The sequence below is a fragment of the Astatotilapia calliptera genome, chromosome 17 (assembly GCF_900246225.1).
Source record: "Astatotilapia calliptera chromosome 17, fAstCal1.2, whole genome shotgun sequence".
NCBI classification, from domain to species: domain Eukaryota; kingdom Metazoa; phylum Chordata; class Actinopteri; order Cichliformes; family Cichlidae; genus Astatotilapia; species Astatotilapia calliptera.
The window spans coordinates 30,575,726-30,589,157 of record NC_039318.1 but is presented as its reverse complement, the minus strand read 5'-3'; the positions used below and the strand labels follow the sequence as shown (position 1 = coordinate 30,589,157).

General features: G+C 39.6%; 1 protein-coding gene across 4 annotated transcripts in view; it reads left to right on the top strand.

The window, feature by feature from the left end:
- The window catches only part of grm8a (glutamate receptor, metabotropic 8a), a 294,600-nt gene that overhangs the window by 195,703 nt on the left and 85,465 nt on the right, over positions 1-13,432 (top strand). For all 4 annotated transcript variants that reach the window (XM_026146524.1, XM_026146523.1, XM_026146525.1 and 1 more), the window contains exons 4-5: positions 10,103-10,238; positions 10,996-11,150. In XM_026146524.1, coding sequence (XP_026002309.1) covers positions 10,103-10,238; positions 10,996-11,150 — 291 coding nt within the window. The remainder of the gene's footprint in view (positions 1-10,102; positions 10,239-10,995; positions 11,151-13,432) is intronic.

Sequence of the window (13,432 nt, the reverse complement as noted above, 5' to 3'; positions counted from 1 at the left end):
TGACCATTTTCACTATATTTTGCTGAGTGTTTTTGTGTAATCCCTTTTCCTTGCATTCTTCTACAAGTCTAGCGTTTTGTTAGAAACAGCCTTGCTTATGTGTGTGTCTGTGTGTGTTTACATGAAAGATCCTTCATCCTCAGATAAAACATGAGCTAGAGGGACAGCAGGACATCCCGGGCTGGGGAGTATCAGACATCAGCAGGCATCTGATGCAGTATCAGTGTGTGTTCAGTAAAAAAAAAAGACAGCAAAGAAGCAAACACATGTATTCTCAGACGCACACATACACAAACAGTCACATGCATGTACACAGCCCTACTCCGGGGGCACTGCTGTAATTGGATGTCTGATTACTGTCAGATAGCGTGTGTGCATGTGTGTGTGTCTCTCTGTGTGTGTAGGGGTGGGGGCACATTTCTATGTCAAAGAGAGGGCTGTTGCAACAGTAGAGTTAAAGCAAGAGAGATCAACACTCAGAAGTCATACAGAGAGTATCAGACAGAGAAGTGGGCATGTTCTCTCTTTGTGATTTCTGAGCTTAACGTTGACCTTGTGATTTTTATCTGTTGTCTGGCATCCAATCATCCCTTGCTTATCTCCCTCCCCCTTGCTTTATATGCTACATCGTTTCATCTTTCCGTCCTTTTCCATTTCCTCCTTCCCTAGTTCCAGAATCCTCCTCTTCTACTTATCTTCTCATTTCTCCACCCGTCCTGCCTATCATCCTGCAATCCCTTATCCCGTCTCTTCGTTTGAGGTCTTCGCCATCTATCCCCTCTTGTCTGGCCCACTGCCGATCCTGTCCTCCCACCACCCAGCAGAAGCCATTGGGATTAGTCTGATTGATTAGAAGTACTGGTGATGTGCGACTGGCGATGGAAGGTCAGATGACTCAGTGGAGACATCGAGACTGACTTGTCTCCTGCCTCACAAAAGTAGTCTCCCGTTGCAGTTGTCAGATCTCACAGAAACTTGTTCAAAGCTAGTGGAATTTCTATATACTTGCTGATATTGAAGAATAAAGTACGAAAAGTGCTTATTAGTCAGCACTTTCGAGCACTGTTTGGGTTTTGGCTTGTGCAGATTTAGAAATGGAAAAGCTTTTTCTGTTTCCTTTTCTTATGGGTTTTAGATGTGGGTTGACGCGTGTTATACCAAATTCTGTGGAAAAGCAAAAAGAATGTAAATACTCAGATATATATTTGCACAAGACGATTCAGATACAGCTGTAAGTTGGGGTCTCGTGTGAATTATCACTACAATGCTACTTCCAGTATTTTCTCAAGGTTCCATTCACAGCCACTAATTAGGGGGGAAAAATGAATACGCAACATGTATAGCTTGTGCTTTCCTACTAATTTTGTCAGTCTTTCTTAACCACTAATTTCTTATATTTTCCAAAGTTCTTTATGTTTTCTTATCATATTGCTTTTTAATGGAAATGCTTACAGCATTTAAAGAGGCTGCACACTCGTCTGATGCGTGCATGGCGCTCTGTGCATTAGGCTTCCACCTTTCTTCACATTAGACCTGAGCAAATGCTGACTTCAGCCGGACTTCATGACTCCTGTGGTGATGACAAACCTGCCAACTCACACAGTTCATTTCAATACAGTTCAGTTCAATGCAATTTTATTTATATAGCACCAAATCACAACAACAGTCATCTCAAAGTGGTTTGTATTGTTAGGTAAAGACCCCACAATAATACAGACAATCCCCTGTGAGTCAGCACATGGCGACAGTGCGAAGGAAAAACTCCTTTTTAAGGGAAAGAAACTTCTGGAAGAACCAGAATCAGGCAGGAGTAGCCACATGCCACAACTGGTTGTGGGTGAGGGGAGGGAGACAGGACAAAAGACACACATTAAATGCAAAATTGCATATAAACACATAGAGTGAAAAGAAGTAAGAGAAGAAGAAATGCTCAGTGCAACCCCAAATTTTATATATATACTTTTAAAGTGCTTTAAATGTGCTATTATGTTGCTTTTTCATGGAAATACTTGCAGCAGTTAGATGGGTTCCATTTTTGCCTGTGATGCACATTCGTCTGATGCATGCACAGTGCTGCGTGCATTAGGTGTCCACCTGTCTCCACATTAGACCTGAGCAAATGCTGACTTCAGCTAGACTGTCTGACTCCTGTGGTGATGACAATTCTGCCAACACACACACACACACACACACACACACACACACACACACACACACACACACACTCGTTTTCATATCTTAGTGAGGAGGTCCCCACGAGTTCAAACTCGTCCCCATAAGTCACCATTGGTCCCCACAAGTATAGTGGCATTTCAATTTTCTGTCCCCGAAAAGATGTCTAAACATGTACACACACACGCGCGCACACACACATGTCAGGTGTTGCTACACAGTGCACTCAGACATTTTCTGTGTGACGGTAGTGAAACTTAGATGCTAAAAGGCCAAGATTTACTTTACAAGGCACAGTCTGACCTCTATGTATGAAATAAGTATAGGTGACAAGTTCAAGTCCTTTTCATTTAATCTGCAGTCAGTGCCTCTGTCCTTCACATTTGCCTCACAGATGAAAAGTAAAAGGACTTGCAAGGGTTTGTGACAGGACAGCATAAAGATTGATGCATTAACATGCTTGGCTTTTTGCACCACATAGAAACCGTTACTTTACCCTGCAACACATTGTAAATTAGTTTTTTTTTAATTTTTAGTTTTAGCACATATGACACTTTCAGTTTAATTATACGTACATATTTTAATGTTTATTAATGTACAGGATTTTCCAAGTTTTAGATAATTAGAACTGTAATTTACTGTAGTATCACCCAGTAGCCTCTCTTTAGTTGCCCACAGAAGGAGAGACAGTTAATTCCCATCTGCTCACAACTATGTTTTGATGTGTTTAAAAGTGTTTTCTATTTTATTTTCATATCAATTAAATTAGTGTTGCACAGAAAGTTTCAAGTGATTGTACTAGTAATTTTCAACCCTTTCTACTGGGATGTTTGAATGTTAGGGTCAGATATTGATGTAAACAACATTAAAGCTTGGGTCCATCCTGCCTTGTGTCAGTGGTTCAGAATGGTGGTGATAGTGTAATGGTGTCTTGGGACACTTTGGGCCCCTTAGTACCAACTGAGCATCATTTAAATGCCTCAGACTACCTGAGTATTGTTGCTGACCACGTCTGTCCCTTTATGACCACAGTGTACCCATCTTCTAATGGCTTCTTCAAGCAAGAAAACGCACCATGTCACAAAACTCAAATCATCTCAAACTGGTTTCTACAAGATGACACTGATTCCACTGTACTTGAATGGGCTCTGCGGTCACCAGAACTCAGTCAAACAGAGCACTTTTGAGAAATGATGGAACAGAAGATTTGGCTCATGGATGTCCAGCCGGCTAACCTGTAACAACTGTGTGATGCAATCATGTCAATATGAACCAAAATCTCCGGGGAACTTTCCAGCACCTTGTTAAATCCATGCTGTGAAAAATAGTCAAAATCTATAGTTAAATAGACATAATAATTATGTATGTAATAATTAATCTAAACATTATTAAAAACAAAAACAAAAAATGAACGCTCTGGTTTGTTTTTAGCCAATTCTTGCTGTTCACATGCTGCCTATAGATACTAAATAGAAAGATGTTTTTGTTTTCTGCAATGTATTTTCCATTCTTCACTTGCGTACAAAAACCACAGTAACGCACACTAAAGAAAAGACAGATTTTTCCAGTGCCTACGATTATAATAATACAATATAGATGCAGACTGAAAGATAACTCCTGCAACTATATTATTAAATTCTGCTATAATATACTGAGACTAGATTGTAAATGAGGTTTTTAGATAGATACCACAAATTATTGTATTTTGTCTGAGCATCACCCGAAGCGGTTTATGCTGTGCCATTTAGCAAATATTCAATATCCACCCACTAATGCAAACTAGTGCCTTCATTTATACAGTGGGAACTCTAACATAATGAGCAATGTTCCAAATGTTGGTGTGGGGTTGTAATTTTCCCTCAGTGTGTATTCACGCTACGCTAATCAAAAGTTGACCAAAACAACATTCTTTTTCTGAAAACTGAAGAAACTCTGCCCGTTTTTTTTAGCGCTCCCTGCACCAACCGGTGTTCCATTATCATCAAATTATAAGCTACCAAACTTGAACCCGTTACAAGTTTAGAAAAACATTTTCACCTGAGGGTGGTTTCAGGTCTGAGCAGCATCTTTTTTGGGGTCGGGTTTGGGCCGCTTTGAATTTTCAAGCCGGTCTGAGGCTCTGTGACCTGCATCCTTTAAGGCTTATTTTAATGGGAGGATGCACATTTATTTGGACAGCGGTTTGTGGGTTGTCAATGATTCATTAGGAAGCCTGCAGAGGACATTTACCTCAGAGGCTGAAAAAAAGACACGCATTGTGTGGGACAAAAAAATTTGTGCACTGATAGGTTTGTAGCTTGAACCCATCCGCTGGAACGTTGAAGACAATATAATTACACTGCTAAGCAAGACACAAATAGGCAAAGTTCTTCATGTTACTCGTGCACGGGAGAGACCGGACAGAGCGCCGTCCCTTCGCTTGACCCCAGTCGCTCTCGTCCGTCCTCCCGTAACACTGTCCTTTTATTGAGGTTACATGAATATGCATAGGTTCATTAACATACGACGTCTACATACAAACAAAGAGTACCTTGCCTGTGTGTGTGTGTGTGTGTGTGTGTGTGTGTGTGTGTGTGTGTGTGTGTGTGTGTTGCTGATCAAAGGGTCAAACATCCTTGGTCAGGAAGAGGGTAGACTAGACCCCCCCCGGTGAGGAAGTCCAGCAGTTCATCTAAACAGAAAAGCACTTAGACTAGAACAGACGTAGCTACGTTAATCCTACCATAAAACAATTAAAACAAGATGCGACCTCTTCCCGTGCTCCCAGGATGTAGGTGTGCATTCTAGTGTGGAATGCACACCAAGCCTCTGTAGCCTGTTAAAGATCACACTACTTATCACTACACAATTGATTATACACCTCTAAGCATCTATGGTTAAATATTTCTAAGCATAAATAACAATCAACAATACAAACTCTAACAGCACCACATGAAAAACAGCACAAAAAAAAAACCATATAAAAAATTGGTAAGATCCCATGTTAGTAAGTACAGAACTTAAACAAGCATTGTTTAAAAAAGCCAAGTGCACATGCACCACCACACATACACAAAAGAAAAAAATCATTGCCTTCAAAGGGCCTATATCACAGTACCCCCACTCATGAACAGAAGCAGAGGGCAACTTCTAATTTTAAAGTGTGTGCTAATGAGGTTTGGAGAGAAAGAAAGAGTGTGTGCATGTGTCTAAGTATTCTCCATAGTAACAATCCATTGGCAAGTGTTTATGTAGTGGGAGTCCAGAGACAGGGTTTATCAAGGAAATACCAAGCTGGAGAAAGAAATTAATTTCTTCCTTTGTGGATTTGTAGACCACACAGAGCCTCGCATTTGATCCAACCATGTTTAATCCTGTGCTAATAGTAACAGCTGATAGGGCATGTGTGTCTCTCAAAATTATCAGGACACACTTGCAGGCTGCTTGGAGGATAATGCGACTGTATTGTAATGGAATAATTATTACAGAAAGGGAGTCGGATTTTATTGCCTTTGTTTCACTTTATTACTCCAGTCATGTTTAACCCAGAAATATGCACACCCGCACACATACACACACACACACACACCAGTCACTAGCCATGAAGAAATTTCATTCATTGGCCTTAACACTTTGCATATGACTGGGTAGCAGTAGTGATTTATAGTCAGCAGCCTGTGTTGTTTATGTGTTTTTTACTATATTTTTCAAGTAAATGCATCAGTTTCTTTTGTCGTGAAGACTTAAGATTGGGTGGGCTTTAATGGGACTTTCTGGTTTTTAAGTGGGCTGCAGTACTCTTGACTTTTGGGAATGGCTGTAAAGTTTTGAACCACGTATACTCTTAATTTTTTAATTCAGGTGTTTTTAGTTCTACTGCCACAAGTGATTAAAATCAGGTCATGTAGTCTGACTTTACAAACATCTGTGAAAGAATGGGGTGTTCTAAAGAGGTCACTGATTTCAAGTCTGGTACTGTAATAGGAGGCCACCTCCTTCTAGATGCTCCACAATCAACAAATGGTATTATTGCCAAGTAGAAGCATTTGCAAACCAAATCAGGACTGATTGCATAGTGTGATAAAGTCACCAACCTGCATTGCTGCAGAGCTCCAAACATCCTCTGGCATTAACATCAGCAATGAAACTGTGAACCAGGAGCTTCATGGCATGGGTTTCCATGGCTGAGCAGCCCATACAAGTGTAAGATCTAAGTGACCTTGTACTTTTATTCATGTAGTACAGCAATATTATAAAATGCACGGGTTTATCAGTGAATGTGTGCAAACCTTTACAGAGTCAACAACACAGTTTGTGCAGAAGCAGAAATGACTGCTGTGAAATTCATGTAAGGTAGGTTTGAGGGATTAATAAAAACAACATATGAAAAAAGAAGAAAAAATTTGCTTGTTGCATTTTATGCACTGTCTGATGTGTAAGGAGTTTAGGTAATTATTTCAGGATGCAGTGCCCCAAGTTTAGCTAGTTCGTTCCTGAAATTGTCTAAATACTTTGGAGGTATTAGGAAAAGTTTGATGAGCTACAGGTGAGAAGAAATTGACAAAAGCAAGACGCACACAGTGAGAAGGATGAGTAATTTCTCTCTGTTGGATAATAGATGAAATGGTGCAGAGAGAAGGGCGTGTGGGAGGGAAGCAGATTGTTAATTAAACGCTGAGACAGCGGCGTTTCCCTTCCTGCAACTGAAAAAATTCAACCTCTAAACAGAATGGAGTTAATTACCGACTGCCAGGGTTTCGTTTGGAGAGACGCTGGACACACTTAACATTGGATTTATCATCACAGCTTGCACTCTGCCTCTCTCTGTAACAGCTGCAGAGGGGACAAGCGGATACAAATGCATAGTAACGTGTAACACGCACACAAAAATGCACATTAAACTGCATGTATTTCCACAGATAGCTGAGTGCATTGATTCATTCCTCGTGGCCACAGGTTGATTTCTATTCACACATACAAAAAACAGGTATTCACGGGGCACAATGCTACACCTCGCATCTGCGCCCAGAGATGTGAAAAACATGAGCGCGCACTCACACGTTCAAGGAATTAGGATTCAGTCACATTCAATTCCACAGCGAAGGCTCAATAATCAGGTTATTAGTGATAAACGGAGAGCTCGGTGTGTTGGTGCTCAGTGGATAAAGAGCTCATAATTCAATTAGCCCATTGTAGATGAACGTGCTACAACTGGCAAATTATGTAACAAAAACTGACTATTACAGTGACACAATACAGCTGTTATCTGAAGTGAATGAAGAGATTTTCTTACGGTTTCCACATTAGCATGCGCAGCGTGTGATCATATGTCTCCAAACAATTAATTATACAGTTTACACACAATCAGCCAAATTACGAGCCTTTGACTATAAGACAAGAACAGCTGAAAGTTAAAATTGACTGAACAGCTTTTCACACTTTGATTTCTCTAAATATAGCACTAATTCCGACTTAATCCAATAATGATGAACATTATTGACATAACAAATGCCAGTAAATAATGTGTTTACTGCTTTGTTTATCCAGAGGATAATGAGTGTCTAATGCTCTCAGGCACAGTTTCCCTCCTCGGGAAACAGCAGCACGCTTCTGACTTGATTTGCTTTGGAGACTACTTGAGGTGCTGATTTTAAAGATTACAGAATACACTAAAAATATTTTTGCATATTAGAAGTTTTTGACAAAGAGCAGAAATATAGGCTACATATATTCAGGATATTTTTTGCAAATTTTTTTCTTGACTTTGTCTTTTTATGCATGTCTGTGTTTGGAACGTGAACCCAGTCCTCTGTTTCCCGTGCCCTGCTGTGCAAGGATTTGGATATTGAACCTTGTTTCCTGTTAAGCTTTCAACTTGACATTCTGGGAGTGATTAAAAAAGAAGCTGTTGATGCGTCTCCTGACCTGCCTCGCAGCTGTGCTTTTAGCTGAGAAGCAAAAAAAAAAAAAAAAAAAAAAGAGAAGCAAAAGGTGTGCGCTAATATCTGACGTTCACTTTTAACATGCCGTCAATTTTTTTTTCCATTTCTGCACCATCAAATATGTGAAGTGTTTGGCTGCGATAGTGACAGCCAAGTGTGCGCGCACGCGCGTGTGTGGAGAAGCTCTTAAGTTTACAGACAATATTTGATATTTTCTTTATCTGGGAAACTCGTTCTCCACAGGGACAGTTATTAATGATGGTTGTGAGGCTGTGAAACAAACAGCGATTTAATCACTTTTATGCTGCTCCAAGGACAATGGTGGGAGAATGCAATCGTCAGCGCTTGTGTATTTGAGTGTATGTGTGTACATATGCCACGCTGAATTTATTTATGATTTGCTGTTTTTGTATATGTATGCAAAAGTGCATGTCTACTTGGTCATTATCCTTGAGAACGTATTTTGAACATTTAAATATTTGCTTCTTGTGTGTGTCTGTGTGAGAATGAGTGTAAATGTGCGAGTGTGTAGGGGAGTGGGGTAGAGGTGGGTACTTGTGCAGATTTTGTCACTTTAGTGATTATCCTTGAGAGGCTTTTAATTTGAGGCTAATGAGTATTTGTTTTAGCGCTCATGCACTCCGGTGTGCGCATTTATGTGGATGTGTGTGCGTCTGTGTGTGCGTCTGTGTGTGTGTGTGCGTGTGTGTGATTAAGGGCTGTGACATAGTGAAAGCGACAGACTGTACAGATGTTCAATAAATGGTCTGGAACAGGCAGGGAGGAAAGGGGACATCATTCATACTTTCTCACTTCTATATACAGACACACACACACACACACACACACACACACACACACACACACACACACACACACACACACACAGACATTCCCAGAGACGTGAATGAAATGAATGTGTAGACTTACACACTAAAGACATGGATACACAATGTCCATCATAAATTCTGTACAGATATAACAAAGGCAATGTACAACAATAACATAATCCTACACACTCACACACACATACTGCTAAAAAGAATTTACACAATAGCTAATGATTGAATGCAGCCAGAGTGAATTAACAGCTTAAAAAAAACCACCTCCTGAGGTGGCTGAAAACAGTATGCAACAGTGTGTCCGTGTGTGTGAGAGGGCTGAGGGATCAAGGCGGAACCAGGTAGACAGAAATCTTCATTATCTCATATTGTGAGTGAAATAACTAATATTGCTGCACTCGACAATAGTAAATTAAGGAGGTGAAGTGGGTACAGACGATATTTCTTGCCACTTACTCTGTGCAGTGCCGTGATTTTAAATCATTCATGCCCCATTCCTCTTTTCCTTTGTTTCTTACAGTTTTCTCTCCTGTGATCAACACCACCTACCTCCACCATCATCTCAATTCATTTTAGCAAATTCTTTTTTTTAATGCTCGTTCTCCTTTCCTGCTTTTCCCCCCTCCTCAGCTTCCCACTGTTTATTTTCACTTCTTCCTTTTAGTCTTTTTCGGTATCAATTTTAACATCCCTTTTCTTCTTCAGCGTTCCTCTCTTAGAATTTCCCAGTCCCCCAGATTCCTCCTACCCTTTCTCTACTTTCTTCCTACCTAGTCCGATCTTACCTGTCAGTTTTTGTTTAATCTTTTCAAATGTTTTTTGTCTTGAATCTTTTGGAGAACAAATTGTATTGAACAGCCAGTACTATTTTACGTTCAGTCATGTCTCTTCCCGGACTTTAGTGAATATCTTGCTTTCTTTCTCTGCTGCCATGTTAACCAACCACTTACTCTTACCTTTATCTCAAAGCTGTGAGGGTGTTCGAAGTGTTAAAGCCTTCGTCAGAGGCCTCGACACAGAGTGCTTTGAATAGTTTCAGAAATGTGTACAAGCCGACCCGAGAGTGAAATTAGTGTTGAAAACAGAATGGAAAATGCAAATCAGTGAATCTAAAATAGATGATGCAATCTGTCCCTCCTTTTGCTTTTCCCCCCTCTTCTGTCTCAGGTGGTGTGTGTATTGCCCAGTCCTTGAAGATCCCCAGGGAGCCCAGGCCAGGGGAGTTTGACAAGATCATCAGACGCCTGCTGGAGACCTCCAATGCCAGGGCCATCATCATGTTCGCTAATGAGGATGACATACGGTACGTGTTGTGCACTTTAAAAATGAACCCTGCTGGTCAACTTTCCCGCTGCTATCAGGTGTACTTTTTTGTTTAATAAGATTTTCTGTGACATTTTCAACATATTTTACAATAGAAACCTTTTGACACCTACATGCTCGCTGTGATTACAATTATGTTATTCTGAAGAAGAAAAGACCTGGTTTTCATATCGCTATTCTTTAGCAACTCACTTGGTTAGAAGTGTTGCATTGTGGTACCGACAAGAGTTCGCACTATACTACAGGCACAATTATTGCATTTACATCTTGAATGATGATGTACATAATTATTAGGCAGTTGTGAAAATTGAGATTTAAACAAAAAAATTCAAATATTATAAAATGCAGTTTTGACTCATACGACCCCCTGAAATGGCTTAATTACTGGTCAATCAGACCTCTTGTCTTTGGGTCCTGCCAAAAATGCTTGAAGAATAAAGCCTTTTTAGATAAATGCTGTCCAGAATGCTAAGCTCCAGAATGCTTGAGATTTGGAAATAAATACTTGATGACATGTTTTTCACACATTTTATGGATAGAAAAAAAAGGAGTCACTCCTCACGGGCAAGACGGATGCTGCCTGTTGCTGCATCAGTTATAGATATAAGCAGTGGTACAAGAAAAAAGCTGCAGTGATCTTTATGTAGGGTTAAGCCTAAATCAATACCCCACTGCTCGACTTGTCTGCTGTAGTCTATCTTCAGATATTTGAATTATCTTTTCTTTTTCTAAAACAGACGAGTTCTGGATGCAGCTAAAAGGAACAACCAGACGGGTCACTTCCTGTGGGTGGGTTCAGACAGCTGGGGGTCCAAGATCTCCCCTGTGATTGGCCAGGAGAGGGTGGCCGAGGGGGCCATCACAATTCTTCCCAAAAGGGCATCTGTGGATGGTAAGGATAATAACAAGCATATACGAAGCTGTCAGCACACGTGCAGGTAATAACTGAGAAGATGTGAGGAATAATAAAAGTAGTTCTCACCTGCACTGAAACTGGATTTGTGGCAAATGAAAGAAAGCCGAAGCAGCGTCTGCTCAAACTTTGATAGATCAAATTAAGGATTCAGGGGAAAGACCAGAGACAGAAATGAAATGGACTCATGTTCTCTCACTTTTGATCCCAGTGGGCAACAAGTTTTTGCCAATACACCAGGGAGAATATCCTCATTTGCTCTCTGTCAGAGCTCTCTATTAGATAATTGACTCCTGGAGGGCCACATAGGTGACAAGATATAAACTGGAAGCGAGGGAGAGAAATAGAACTTTAAATGAATCAAAGGGAGCTTTGGCAGATTCACAAGAAAGGCTATGTCGACTTTAAAGAAATGACAGAAGAGATGTGAGTGAGGATTAATGACTAGACTTTTCTTTTGGTACACCTAGAAAGAGAATGCAGTATAATGCAGCAATTCTGCAACATGTGTTATATAAAGCTTAAAATGTGTCTAAACTGTAATTTATAGTGACATAGTATAGTACAGTACATAGACTCAAACATGGGATCTTTTTGCACATGAGGTAAATGTTTTCTCACGCATTGAGAATTATTCTGATGCCATAACAAGCTCATTGAAATCATCTTTTGGGCTCCCAATGCTGTATAATTTAGCTTTTATTTCCACAGGAAACAAAAGAGAAGTAAATGAAATTGTTGGCCTTCCTGCTAAAAACAGATGTCTCTGGCCTGTACTTTGGAAGTACTTCCTTGCTGTAACTTTAATAATTTAAGGCAAAACTTTGCTTCACAACTGGTCCAAAAACACCACAATGTTGTTTTTAACGCAGTGAGGCAGCAGTTTTAAATTGTGTTAATATGCCACAAATTCCCTCAACAGTGTCACATTGTGTTTACCTTTGCTATTGCAGTTGCCAGAAACAAGGGAAACAGCTAGTCTCAAACAAAACAAAACAAAAAGGAAAAACAAAAGTCACTCTAAGTGCATGAGTCACTTTTACATTTTTTATAAGGAATATAACACCAGATAATATTTTTTGTATCTTTGAAAAAAGGCTTTCTGTTTTTCCCATCCAGTCTTTGAACTAAGCTAACTGTCTTCAGGCTCAGGCTTCACATTTAATCTGCAGATTAGAGGCAGAAGCATCAAATAACATTTCTGATATGAGCGACTTTGTTGATTTCAGAGGTACTTTTTTATGCCCTGCGACAGTCCTGGCCAGAGGCATTATGTTTTTACATAAATAATCCATATGTATAACTTATTCTGGTGAACACATTTATTTTCTGAAGGTAGACAAAGCTGACAAACCCAACCTGTGCTATTCTTGTGAATGTAATATCTCGGGAACACTGGGAGGAAATTTCATTCCACCTGTCTTAAATGTTCTCTTGGAAATAAGCATAGTTATCAGAATTTGGTAGTCAAAGATCTCGGTGACATCATGATTATTTTTGTGTGTGTGTGTGTGGGGGGGGGGGGGGGGGGGGTTGCCACAAGTTGATTCATTTGAATAAATTTTACACAGATATCTAATTGGATAAAATGATTAGCTGGTGTCATTTTATATCCAAAAGGGGAGAGCTCTGCTTCACTGTGACATGCTAATGTTTTGCAAAAACACCCTTTCTGACTGCTGTTCAACACCATAATTCAAGAGTAGATGCAGAGATGTTGAGCACTTTCAATTTGGTCAGATACTAAAGTGGTGACATTAATCTTTGGTGGCCACATATTAAATTCCATTAATATTTTTACTCCATATATTATGAGTCTGGGCAGACATTGATATATTACTTTACTTAGCTGGTTGGAAGAGGCTTAATAAATGCTACAGTATTTTTTTTATTTTTTATTTTTATTTTTACTAACCTGAAATTGTATTACCCTTTAAAGAACTTTAGAACTAAAGTCTACATGGTTTCATCTCTATTCATCAGTACTTAAATGCAGTTTTAAATGAATATATCATTGTTCACAGAGTTCAGTTTCAACACTGATTCAGACTGAGGAAAGGTTGGCTTGGTTATATCTATGTATTATTACACAGGACACTAAAAATGTCATATGAACTTATTGTTTTACAGTCTATAAGAAAGCAGTGCATGAGATGTACCAAAATATAATCTAAAATGTAATCATAGGAACTGTGTGCTTCCAAACAACTGCCCAACTGGTAGCAATACTTCTATTTTTCTATTATCATTGAATTAAGTTT